This window comes from Dermacentor variabilis, chromosome 2 (assembly GCF_050947875.1).
Source record: "Dermacentor variabilis isolate Ectoservices chromosome 2, ASM5094787v1, whole genome shotgun sequence".
Taxonomy (NCBI): domain Eukaryota; kingdom Metazoa; phylum Arthropoda; class Arachnida; order Ixodida; family Ixodidae; genus Dermacentor; species Dermacentor variabilis.
In genome coordinates, this window is record NC_134569.1 from 70,938,253 (window position 1) to 70,952,188 (window position 13,936).

The 13,936-nt window shown below is 44.2% G+C and overlaps 1 protein-coding gene across 6 annotated transcripts in view; it reads right to left on the bottom strand.

Annotated features, from left to right (window-relative positions):
* The window catches only part of LOC142572053 (uncharacterized), a 66,443-nt gene extending 54,682 nt beyond the window's left edge, over positions 1 to 11,761 (bottom strand). For 3 of the 6 annotated variants that reach the window (XM_075680867.1, XM_075680866.1, XM_075680862.1), the window contains exon 1: positions 11,597 to 11,761. In XM_075680867.1, coding sequence (XP_075536982.1) covers positions 11,597 to 11,636 — 40 coding nt within the window. In that variant the 5' untranslated portion in view covers positions 11,637 to 11,761. Of the gene's footprint in view, positions 1 to 2,456; positions 2,781 to 7,045; positions 7,164 to 11,577 lie in introns of those variants that run through there. The other 3 variants (XM_075680865.1, XM_075680864.1, XM_075680863.1) reach the window with 3 other exon arrangements.
* Positions 11,762 to 13,936: the final 2,175 nt, after the last annotated feature.

Here is a 13,936-nt window from a genome sequence, read left to right on the forward strand (position 1 = left end):
TGAATTTGTTACGTTAGGTACAAGTGTTTTGCAAAAGATGCATTTCCATATTATTAACCTTCTGGAGATTCATGTGTAACATATCAATTTTATCCACTTTAGATGCACTATTACATGTAAGTCACATAGTTTTGATATTGTTTTTCATTGCTGAGTTGCAGAGTTGTAAACTTGATAGTTTAGTTTTCCGAAAATGTTCGATTTTGACCAATTTTAATAAAAATTCATGACCTAAATCAGAAATCAGAAATTAGAAGTTTTGCTTTTAGATACAACAAACATCACCAAATGTGGTGCAGTGGTTGCCGAGAAAGACAATTTTTCCTTTTACGTGTATTTAGATAGGAGCACTGGAGCTAAAGCTTCCTCTTAAAGTGAATATTTCTTGCCGAGTGGGAGGCACTTTTTTTTTATTGCGATATGAATTATACGGACACTCCAAGCGAATTTTTGCCGCCGTCGTCGTCGTCGTCATCGCCATCATCGTCGCCGTGAGGTTTCGCATATATTTAGGTATATGTTTGCTATATGCCGCGCCCTGCTATATTAGATGCAGTATGTGCGGCCACACCATTCTATCACTAAAGTCGCTCATACCAGGTCTCACATTCTTGAGAACTATATTCCTCAGAATTTTGAGAATGACAGCCAACTCTCAAATGTCGTGAAGCAAAACACCGACAGCACCAAGCCATTCATCTTAACTTTTCTCACACTTTGATATTAAAAGTGCGCAACAAAAACTGAGCTCAAACCTAAATTTCATTGGCGCGGCTATGCACAACCCCAGAATCGGCCCACGAAAGAGGTTCGAAGCATACCCGATACGCCAAAGTGGTGGTAAAATCGCTGTCAAAGACGTCGGCTTTTAATAATAACCATAGATGAAATTGTCCGATGGGATGATTTAAGCTGAGGACCCCTAGAACAACCGCTCGTTTTTGCTTATCTTACGTTTAGTTCAATTCATAGTGCCACTGTGGTTACAAGGCTTATACTTCGTGTGGTATTCTGATATGTTGCTATCGGATTCATTGCTTCGCTCGTATAGCGATACGGTGATATTTTCGCACATATCTACCTTCTAATGTCGAACGCGTCTAACGGGATTGCGCCATCCTGGTATGGTGCAGTTAAATAGTTTCCGTGTTCAACCATTTTAAGCATAACGTTTCATACAATAACTACTAGACGGAAATTTGACCCTTGTGTCTACAGGAACTTCAAGCAGGGCCATTCAATCAGTATGTGATTGATGGTTAGTACATGGATTTGCCTAAACTGCGTCCTTTCGGCTTTAAATGGCTTCGTGACTTGTAAAACTTTAAAATTTTAAATAAACACTAACAAAGTTGTCCGACTGAATGATCTGAACACTCGATCTCGAGCATATAAGCATCATATTGAAATCATCGCGCCACGGACGCCATGCTTCGACAAGCAGCACAAAACACCCTTTCTCGCGGGCGAGCCAGCGTTTTGAGACGCTTGGCGCGTTTCGATACGCAGCAGCACTAAAAGAAACCGACGCATGAGAAACGCCACGAACACTCCGTGGCCACGACCGCTTCACGACAATATATATATATATATATATATATATATATATATATATATATATATATATATATATATATATATATATATATATATATACGCACGCACGCACACGCACATACGCACACGCACACACATCTATATGTTAGTCTATATCAAAAACAATCAAGTACACTCAACTTCAGTTCATATCTACGTAAAGCGAAGCATTGTTGGTGCGATTGACTCATGAAAAGTGTGTGTATCTGCATAATATCTGGTTTTTTAGGTACGCATACTACTATTAAAGAGCAGCATGTTATACTAAGAAATGGACACCGCTATTTATACGACACTATGAAAACCACTGAATATATAAGTAAACAATATATACCTGGTGTTTAGTGTTTCAGCGAAACAATTAATTTCTTTTTTTAATTGCCCGTAGTAGGTAGCACAATTCTAGTTTATCAGCTGGTCTACTCGAAGAGGCGAACATGCATAATCAGATAATTAGCAGAAATTCGCTAATTCACTCTTTAACTTTGCGAACGAATGCATTGGCGTTCCAGTTACTTGCTTATCAAAACTCCGTTATATACATTCTCGCACAAAAATAGCTAGAACGCCAATGCATTTCCCCGTAAATATCTAGAAACTGGTGGCATCCTGAGGATTCGTTCCAAGTGGATCCACCTTGGAAACTCCACGGCTAAATTTTGTAAGTTGCAATATGCACCATAATGCAATTACTTAGGAAGTTAATTATCGAATGTTTGTTAATTAGGCAATGATGCATTTCAATATTTTTGCAAGTAGCGTCTGCCGCTTCGAGTAGAGCACCTCAACAACTAGAATTGGGCTGCCTTAGGCAACCTTTAAGAATTTTTGAAGGGTCCGGTTCCGGCCGTTAAACCTACTTGGATGGATGGAGGGATGGATGGAGGGATGGATGGAGGGATGGATGGAGGGATACAGCTTTCTTGTACGTCCGGCAAGGTTTAACGCGACCCAGGCTCAGGTCTCCCATGGGGGAACGTCAAGGACCTGCCTCAACGCTGCCTCACGGGCTTGCTAGACTGCCCACGTCTGGATTCCGAGGTCTCAGATGCGCAGAGCGGCGGCCCACCTCGACCACAGGGTCTCCGGAGTAACTGCCATCCTTCCTGTAACTACGTTGCACTCCCATAGCATGTGTTTGAGTGTTGCTGGTCCTTCCTGGCACAATTTGGCCTGATGCTTATCTGGGAAGATACGTTTCAGAGGGAAGGGATTAGGGAAGGCATGGAATAACTTTACTGAAAGGCCCTGCGAGCTGTCCCCGGCGTAATATGAGAACACCGTCCTAGGAATTCGAGCACAAGGGAAAACTTTGCTATTGCTTTCCCCCATTCGCCCTTTGGGTAATATTGCTAGTGTTTAAAATCTTTCTTGCATTAATCAATGTATTTAATTTTGCGTTCCAATTTTATGATGACAATAGTTTTGCCTTTTCTTTCCATCTATCTTTCTTTTCTATTTAATTCGTCTTTCAGCCTCGTCATCAGGGGTGTCAAATTACGCGTGTGCTAGGCTGCCGTCTCCGCTCTTAATAAAGTGTGTCTGACTCTCCCAAAGTCCACTCGATTTCGAGCAGTTTTCTTGCTTGTGATGCCAGCGAAAAAGTTCAATAACTTAGTCGGTTGGACGTGAAACTTTATCTTAGTCTGATTTTTAAAAAAAAATGTCATATCAGCGGATTCACTCAAGCAATAAATATAATGTAGCTTAAGCTACCCCGGTTGATTAAATGAACTAAATCAATTTCTAATGAGTGGAGGTATGGCAAGAACAAATATATAAAAATGTTAAAGATTAATTGAAAATTATGAGTATGAACAACGGGTTAAAGTAAATTATTTTGAGTAAAGAGCAAATTAGTGAGTGGAGACTAAAATGTCTTTGAAGGACACAACTGTTACAGTGTCTCTTGTTTGTTTTTAATTTTTTTTTCAGAGCATTCCGTGTGGGACAAATGAACCTGGGCATCAATAGAGTTTCTGTTGCATCAACCCACTAGCAGGGGAGTGCTTTGCAACCTTCCGCAGTCACGCTCACTTGATTGATGGAGCTGCGTAGCATTAATGTCATACTAGGGCCTCAACAAATTTTTCGCGTTGCCGAATATCGGAAGCCATTTCTGCGAGCAGTTCGTTTTGATCAGATAGAAAATTCCCGTCTAAAGTTTCTTTTTCCTTTACTGAAGTTAAATGATGATGATGATTATTATTATTTCTTATATAGTAATTGTACACACCCCCTGTGGATGATAGACCATGAATCGGGTGGTAATATAATTACAAAACAGATAAAAAAGTAGCTGCTGTTATCACCAAGCCATGGCACGTGCCCTCGAGGGGCGTTGGATTGGCCATGGTTTGCAATGGAAACATAATATTAATTCTGAAGTTAATTCTCATGCAATACATGTCGTCGTCTTACTCATCGTCGTTGTCGTAATCGTGACCTTCATGGAAGAGAGAGCACGCGACGAGGCTGAGTATTAAATATATTTTTATTGTCAAATGAAAGATGAGGTATGCGAGAAAAATGAAGAAAGAGAGTGCATTCAGCATGAAACAAAACATAGCAAGAAAGACACGAAGAGAGTTTCGTCAAAAGCCCAGCACGTGCGGAAAAAAAAGTGGCATTCTATGGAGCTCGCGCCATACGCCGGCGACGACGAAGACAAAGAAGCACGTGAACTAAGCGCGTTCATTGCGCTGTCTGAACGGGATTCGCTACAGCTCAGAGCAAGTCTAGTGCCACGTCAGGGTCTGTTAATCCTGCCAAGAAGGACAGCAAGGTAAAGCTACCGCTGACGACCAGCCAACCAGCCAACACCGCGAAGCTCGAAGCCATGGACCGTGAGCAGGGCGACATTGGGGAGTCCTTGAACTACAGGCCGAAATCATCTGGTGATGCTCCAGCCACTTCCCGCCTGCCAACACCAGTGGTGCCGCGAAAGCGCCAACCCTCGTCTGCCAAGGAGGAGGACTTTGACGTGCGCCGCGCCATTCTGTCCTGGTTCAACGAGCAGCTCAACCGCGCACAGCCGTGGGAGCTTTTCATGGACACTGCGAAATATTCCATTCCCAGGTCGGTCCAGGAGGTCGCCAAACGGATCCAATCGAACGTGGATCGTTTCCGCAGCAACTACGGCATTCTGTTCGTAGTCATCCTGACCGGCTACGTCATGTCCAGCCTAGAGCTAGTAGGGAGCGTCGCGGTGGTGGCTGCAGTGTGCGTCGCGCTCAAGCTTCACGAGGACGATGAGACTGCGGCTGTGTGGGGCACGGGGCTGGTGCTCAGCAAGAACCAGAGGCTGGCCGCGGCGGCGCTTGTGGCGTTGGTGCTCCTCTATGCCACCGACTTCTGGTCCGCTGTCATGTGGTCCGCTGGGGCCATCGTGGCGATTGGAATGGTCCACGCCACTCTGTATACCGGGCTTGACTCCTCCAAGAAGCTCGGCAACAAACTGCCGGACATTCCCGAGGAAGGTGACAACATGGGTAACATCTGACTGAAATTCCTGTCTCTTCAGTTCTTCAAGACATTTTGTTTGTGACTTTTTTTTTTCACCAGTGTGTCAGTGAACGCGTTTTACTTGGCGAAGAGCGCGAAGTATGGCTTGAGAGGTTAAGAGTGTTACATCTGTCTTGGAACGTTTCTGCGGCGAACACTTCATCAGGCATGGTTGGCGGCATGGGTTTTAAAAATGAAGCTGCACCAAAGCCTCGGAAATGTCGCGGCACACTGCCGATGAAGCTCGTGCTGCGGGACACTACCTGAGGGGTTCTATCTTCACCATTTGTTCTTGTGTGTGTTGACTTTGTTGCAAAGCTGGAATAAAACGTCTGGCGTTATGCAGCGTGCGCCTCTTTTTTACCTGCCTGAACATTTATCGAGAAGCATACCTATGTTGTATGATTGCACTGATGGTGCAGTTACCGCGTGCTTTGTGTTGTGACATGACAACTCTCGCACATTTGACTGAGTAGTGCTGCTGATTCTGGATAATTTTCACCAGACCTTGGTCAGACATTTGTGTTGAGTTTTCTGCATATAAGACAGGCTCCATAAAATCTATGCGATGAAGAGGTCATTGTTGAACACGCCGTAGCTGTTTGCCACAATGAGAAGAGTGAAAGCTCAAATGCGGTGTCTTACGTGGCTGAATTAAATGCAAGTTAGGAGCGTGGTGCGCAGCGCAGTGTAGCTTGCCGCGGCACTTATGTTTCCTTTGCATGTAAAACATAATAGGCTCATTGTCGAAAGACGGGTCATTCATGTGTGGTGATAAATTATGAAAAGACAACCCCTGTTTCCTCGCATTTTAGCAGCTGTTCAAAGGCCAAAAGAATGCGTCCTTGCGATGACACTTCTACAACGAGTAGCAGCACATGCTACTCATTTCCTCATATTTCTCGGCGGAATATTGTGAGAGAGAAAAGATCCATGACAGAGTGCATAAGCGCGACTGAACGAGGACGTAGAAAGAAACAAATACGCAGAGACAGCTTATACACTATCACAGATTCTAACCAACTAGCCCCCTACGTGTTTTAGCAGAGAAAAGATTCTTAATGAGCATAAGGGTGGTTTGCAGTATAGAACTGCCGCGACAAGAGCCCGCCACGTAGTCGACACCTGGAACGTAAAACAGCTTAAAAGCGCAATTCTTTCAAATTCGTATTACTAATCGCACACCTCATACATGACGCCTTTCGGAGGCGGTAATACGGTCTATCGCTACTTTGCTTGCATGCTAATCGCCTTAACGTCAACAGATATCCTGAGATGGTTTCTGCCGGAATTTTTGCAATGGGTTGTTTACGTAACTGTGTGCCCATAACTTGGGTCATTTTCTAGGCTCACTCTGTGCAGTTGCAGACATATCTCATTGCCAAACGCGACAGAAATCGTCCAAACTTTCGTGCACACCTATTTGACCCTGATTCAATGGTCCATCCCCTTGGCACGAATAAGCTTTGCAAATTTTGTGCCTCTTTAGTAATTTATTATTAGTGTTAATAATGCGAAAGTAATACAAGCTTCATTGAGCCAATATCCGTTGTTGTCGACGTGACCAAAAGATGGCCCTAAAAATGTCCGATGGCGCAAAGAGTAAAAACACAGAAGAACATGTTGGGATCAACGTCATATTTCTCAGGGAGTAAATTTATGGCTCGGTACTCGAACCCGGGCCTCCGGGGGGCGCGACGAGCGTGCTTTCTCAACGCCACGTGGGCTTATCTTTTCTATGCATTACCTCAATCACAACACTACGTAACACATACAAAAGAGGTCACTTGATGCTAAACAGTATTATTACATCGTTTGGATAGTCTGCGTCTGTTTAAAAGACCTTCAAAGATGATATCACAGACACCAAACTGTCAAGCTCTTGAAACCATTTTTGCGGTTCAATCATGTGCTTTAGGGTATCACACGTGTACCTAAGACTTACACTTGGTGTTGTCTCGCAGATCTTGCATCTACGTGGGCATGCCTGACATCCATGCGCGGTTTCCACGTGCTGCTCATGCACAAAACCATTACATTGTCAGCCGGCACTTCCCCTGCGTCTGCGTATGGCAAAATCGAATACGAAAAGGGCTTATCGGCAGTTCTTTCTTCAGAGTTGTTTGAGAAAATGCCACAAGAACACGGAGTCATGGCAATCCAAGAAGATGTGCTCAGTAGTTACGGGTTTGTCACATTTGATGCAATTAACAGACCACGGAACAAAAAAGCCCTGGCTTCTCTTGTAGTCATGGTCATAGCCATGTAGCCATAGCCACGTGTAGCCATGTCTGGTAGCCATGGCTTCGCAGGGAGAGTGCCAGAATGCAATTTAAAAAAAAGAAGGCTCTCACTGACGATCGAACCGGCATTTTTTTATGCGTTTCAGCACATGGCGTTCAGGTCCTAAGCTATACATCGTGCGATATACAGGAAGCGGCAAGAAAGCATCAACAAGATCACGATAGAGTTTCTTACGCGTTACAGAAGACAAAAAAATTTATTCTAAAAATGTGCTTTCAGTAAAGAAAAGGACATAACAACTTCCGCCAAAAAAACCAATTGGTGCTGGAGTTTGTTCATTTCTTGATGAGACAACACACTCAGGCGAGGAAGAACTTAATCTGATTTGAATGACAGTATGCAGAAATGCATCAATTTCTTCTCTTAAGAAAAAAAAGCTACTGACTGTTTCAAACACCAATGTCCTAGCCATAGTCCCCAATTGCTCACCGACTGAAACTAGTTACACCGGCTAGTTTTTTCCGAAGTGGATCCCCATATACAGTGTGCCCCAGCTAATTTTATCCAGAATTTAAAGATGTGCGAATGCCCCGCAGCTCGACAGAGCCAAAGTAATGTTGTTTACCGTCGCTTGGAGATACTCAAGTAATTTTTTTTTCAATTCGCCTAATAAGATAATTAGTCATAATTTATGAAAACAGGGTTTTGGTACAGGCTAGTTGGTATTCCATTTCAAACATCACTTACAGCGCGTACATAGACCGGGACCAAAACAACAACGAAGCCAAGCGCGGAGTTCCAACTGATTTTTATTCAGAATAACACGCATATATACGAAGCCACCAAGATAAAGTGACGCCCCCCCCCCCTGGAAAGCATAGAAGCGACATGAGTATGCATTCAAAATTCAAAGAAACCATGACTTCCGCTCTAGGATGAACGAGAGCGCATGTGCGACCTGAAAAAAAGTTCTTTATCTGTTAATGTAAAAAAAAACTGTTATCTGTTAAGACAAAAAGAAATACGATCGACCCCTGCAATGCAGTCGGTCTTATATAGGGCCGATAGGTAGATGTCTCAATGTTTGGTTGCAAGAACATAGCAATAAAGTGCGCAAAGGGCCGGGAGGGTTTCTAGGTGCCCATTGCGCACAATGCGGCTGTGTCCCGCTTTTTGGAAAAAATACTATCTTAGTTAGGCATCCTAATGAAGCCTCTTGTCTTATCATTGATGCAACAGCCATCGCTGAAGGTGGCTCGGTTAGTAAGCCGTCAATTGCAATAACAGATAAAGAACTTGTTTTTCATGAGGCCACACATGCGCTCTCGTTCACCTCTTAAGGTGGTGGTCGTGGATTCTTTGAATTTTGAGTGCATACTCATGTCATTTTTTTTTTTTTTTGCTTCGGGGGGGGGGGGCGCTTTTTCTTGGTGTCTCGGTATATATGCGTGTTACACTAACTAAGAATCAGTTGGAATTCAGAACTTGTTTTTGTCGCTCTTTTGATCCCTGTCTATGTACGCGCTGTAAGTGATGTTTGCAATTAATTTATTGATCAACTTCTCAAATATTATAGTTACATTAAAAGGGTCAATGGGAAAATTGTATAGCAACATGAAAAACTCCCGATACAGCTTTCTGCTGCTCAATACATGCTACATAAAAGTGTTTTTCCGAGCGTGAAAGAATCCCCGAAATGCGCGCAATATTGCGCGCGACTGGCCGCTCTATAGGCTCACGCCACTCTAGGCCCGCGCCAAATTTTTGCCCGCGCCAATTTGCTGTCTGATCTTTAACTATTTTTTATTTCTTCGATCCAATATGCTGCACAGTCACGATAATGTTGCAATGGCCAGCTGCATATGCCATAAGCCTCGGCACATACGCACTGAGCACGTGATGATGGGCGAGTTGGTTATACATGATTACAACGAAGGCGCCAAATAAAACCATTGTTTTATTTGGCGCCTTCGTTGTAATCTAGGCAAATAGTGCAGCGGACAGCACTTCCAGCTGTGATGCAAAAAGAAACAACCTCTCTCATAGTTTTATCCCCACTCTCTGTATCACAGCGAAAATTGCCGCGTCATCTGCATAAGCCAGAACTCTAGTATCAATTCCTGCGTAGATAAACCTACAAGTAGATTGTTTTCAATTAATTTCATACCAAATGGCTCTAAATACAAAGTAAACGAAAGAGGAGACAAACAGCATCCTTGTTTTACTGATAATTGCACGTTTATTCTGGCGCTGAATTTCCTATTAATTACTAACTTTGCCGTGGAATCTTTGTACACAATTCTTCCTACATCTGTTATCACTGCACCGGCGCTAACACGTTTTAAAAGCAAGAATGTTACATCGTGGGCGACTCTGTCAAAAGCCTTTTCAAGAACAATTTGTATCATGGCGACTCGGTCCTCCTTTTCGCCATATTCCAGTATAGACCTTGCAGTACGTATATTCGAAAAGATTGACCTGCCTCTGATACCGCATGTATGACGGGGACCCACAAGTTCTTCTATAACAGTCTGCAATCGTCCCACCAGTACTTTAGTGTACACTTTATAGTCCGTTTTTGTCAAGCTTATTGGTCTATATATACTTCAACCGCCAAAAGCCTCGCACGGACTTTCGCTTTAGGAATTGAAATAACGTCTGATGTCCGAAAAGAAGGGGGCACTTCCTTGTTCTCACTTCCTTTCTTGTTCCATATCCCTTACCACGCGGTGTAATGCTACAGCTATTGCACTTATAAAGCTCTTGTACAAAGCCCCTCCAAGACCATCAGGCCCCGGCGACTTACCGCGACTAAGTTCGTCAATCGCATCCTCAACTTACGAATAACTTATTGGTCTGTCAAGCGCGTCACAGACCTCATCTGATAATGTCGGAATTAATGACAGGAAGTCAGCTCTAAAACGTTCAATATCACATGTCTTTGTCTCCATCAAACATTTATAAATAAAACTCAAATGAGTGCTCTATCATTCCAACATCATTAGTGACGTCCCCTTGATACCTTATTTCTGTTATTTCTTTGGAAAGCACGTGTTTCTTCTTGTCGCTTATTGCTCGCATGGTTGGCGCCTCTGCCATCCATAAACTCTCGGCCCATACTCTCAGCCCATTCTTTTAATACCGCGCCCCTGTACTTTTCTTCATCTATAACTTCAAGCTCCGACTTCTTTCATTTCTTTCGAAAATAATCCTGGCGAAGAGCTTCCTGCGCAGAGCATGCATTTTAGCCTAGGAAGCAATTCCTTTTCATGCAGTTTTTCTTTATGCTAGAATACGCATGGCTCTTTCAATTGGGGTGGATTTAACGTCTCTTTTGAATAGTTCCCATTATGCAAGGAAGAGCGCTGACGTAGTTGTGCTGAGCACATTTTCGACCTTTTCTTTTACTGCCTTTTGGAAAATGTCGTCTAGCAAAAGCTAACCATTTAGTTTCATAAGTCCCAGCTGAATTTGATGTGTTTTGTTTCTTTCCTATGGTTGACATAACCAGGCAATTATCGCTGAAGCTAACATATAACACTTGATAATTTGAAAATAAAGGTACAAAGGTTAACGGAGCATAAATTCTGCCTAACCTGCTATGATACTCCCCATAATAGTGCGTATACATGGCATGATTTTCGCTTGACAACGCGTAACCAACGTCTTCAAGGTCTTGTTCCCTTACGATCGAACTTAGAAGCACGGTACTTTGATTGCAAACACTGGGCAACTTAGATTTATCTTTTTGAAAGAAAACACAATTAAAATCACCCAGTAAAGTGGCATGCCTTTCACAATTCAAGTACTGCTGAACTTCAAAAAGACTCCCGCTCCTATGCTACGTCCGGAGCGTACACGCATATTTACCTCCGAGGCATTTCTAAACATATAAAATCACAGAGTACAATTCTACTATTCTCAGATTACGCAACCGCTTTAACTGCAGTAATGCTGCTGCGCAAAAAGATAAGCCAGCCCCAAGACGTTCCCGCCGCGTGACATACAAACACGGTATATCTGGAGCGGTAAACGCTAACCATTTGCTCCGCGTGTTCATCAACTGCGATTTTTGTTTCTTGAACGGTCAATAAGTCAATATTATTTTCAACAAGAAGAACGCGGTTAACTTGCCTTCTAGACGCGCTTAGTCCACGCGCGTTCAACGTCGGGACACAAAGACCACTCAAAAGGTTAGCTGCATTTGAAGAAGAGAGAATCTGAACCAATTACCACAAATCTTCCGACTCACATCTGCTTCGTTGACTTGACGCTCTAGTCAGGTGGACCATGGTTTTCTGGGCTTCAAAGCGCAATTTCGACGGCTGACACACATCCTGCCCACAAACCCCAGTCCCCAGACCTCAACGACACTTTTGCTCTCCTAGGAACGCCTCAGCTAATGCGTAGGCGTCGGGTTTGTAGCGCGGCGTTTGGCTGGGCTTGAGCTTGAACGCCTGTCGGCGTCCCTGTGCAGCCTTCGGTGGAGGCTCGTCGCTACCTGTCTCTTGATCCTTTTCCTCGTGCTCATCCGCCTCTTCGTGAAGCCCCTTAGTAAGCGCACTACTTGACGTGGCAGCACGGCGTCGTCAGTGTCGTCACCTTTGCTGAGGTGCAAGTTTCCTTGGCCTCTTTTATCTCGATCTCTATCGAGCTATTTGGTTCTGCCGTGTCATCCTTGTGTTGTGTGTTTCCTTCTTCGTCCGTTGTCGTTTGAGCGGTTGCATAATGCATTCCAATAATGCATTCCAACATCCCGCGGGTCTTCCCAGCCATCCAATTACTTGGCTTCATCAGCATGCGTTGCCTTCTTCAGGGACCTTAACACCGAGGACTGGGCATCTTTTCCTTCACCCGCGGCTTGGACAGCGTCTACCACGTCCATCAGGTGATCCGTGACATTTTCCCTCCAATTTGGGGCCTGTCACTGTGACTTATGTTCGGACGTACTGGGTATCGTCGTGACCGTAACGATGACAAAGCCCACACCATTGTACACGGCACTCGCGTCGTATGTGCCCGATGTCGCGGCATCGGAGGATGAGGGTTGCCCTGCCTGGTTCGTGCACGAGCACATCTGCTACTCTCACCTGGTGGGGCAAGTCCTTAATGGTGACGCCCACCTTCAGCTTTAATGTGACAGAACAGGTGGTTGACCCTCTGTCAACGAATCATTGCATCCTCCACTTGTCCCTGGTGATCTGCCACTTTTCCAAAAGACGACAAAGCAGTGCGAACGTCGCCATCAGGTACTCCTTGAAGAAGCCAGTAGAGCTTGATACGGGCGTCTCGGTCACACGGGTAGACGACCACACAGCGGTGGTCCTTGACATCAAAAGCGTCTGCAGCGAGAATCTTTTTTCCTCCTTCGTCATTGAAAGTCACCGCCCATAGATGCTTCATTTGATCTGAACCCAGCGCAACCACTTCTGGCACGAGAGCCAGTCATGTAAGAGCGTCTCAAAAATGTTCCACTCTTTAATGCCTCGCCTTAACTTTACCATGTAAAAAATCTATGCGCAGAACAGACGCACCTGTCGGCAGTGATGGCAAAATTCGTTGGTAGTCCTGGCCTGGTTTCTCATTTGACCTTATCCAGCTACCTTGTCGGGCAGCTTAAGTCCACCCCTTGGGAGCTCATGCTATCCACCACCTTTCACCACGGACGCATGAAAGCAACTCCGAAGACACGGCGGCTCCACGGTTCTGGCTGACTAAAGGTGTGCCTAGTGCACGCGTCATTGCACATGTCAGGTCGCAGCCAACGGGGAGGAGGTGGTGCCACGTCATGAGCGTATAACATGAACGTCTCCATGGCGTCCCGAGGTCTACAAACGGTATAATGCTGTCACATTCCTACACGAAAGCAGTCTTAAGCGTCTCTGGCGAATTTTCATTACTGATGTTTTATTTATTTATTTATTTATTTATTTATTTATTTATTTATTTATTTATTTACAAATACTGCTGTCTCAGCTTTGAGACATAGCAGGAGTGGGTAAGTACATCAAGACAACGTACAATCAACATGTCACATGTAAACGAACTTCGTCTACAAAACGCTCATGTGGCAATTCTCGGAGGTGAGTATGTAGGTTATTCCACAATTGAATGGTAAATGGCAAGAAAGAAAAATTGAGGCCATTTAAGTGAGCTCGAAAGGAAACAATATTCAAAGGAATGGCTCTTCGTGTCATTTTCAGTTATATTTTCTCGCATTTTGTTTTGTTTTATTCATGCGTGCCGAGTAGCTGACAAATGTCACAGGTACGTCGACAATGACAGCGGCATGTACAATTTTGTGCAATGTAATAATCCTTTCACACGTGCGCCTACGTGCCAACGACTCAAGCGATAGCAGGCCAGCATGCAGAGAAGGGAGTAATTGCGATCGTATCGATTACAAATAAATCTAGCAGCTTTCTTCTGCACAGCCTCAAGATTTGATACATGGGATAGGCAGTGAGGTGACCAGATAACAGATGCATATTCTTGAGTGGGCCTAGCGAGAGATTTGTAATCTACTAGCTTGCATTCGTTGGTTGCTGTTTTTAGTGTTCTTTTTAAATATCCAAGTCGCTTTAGCGCCCTG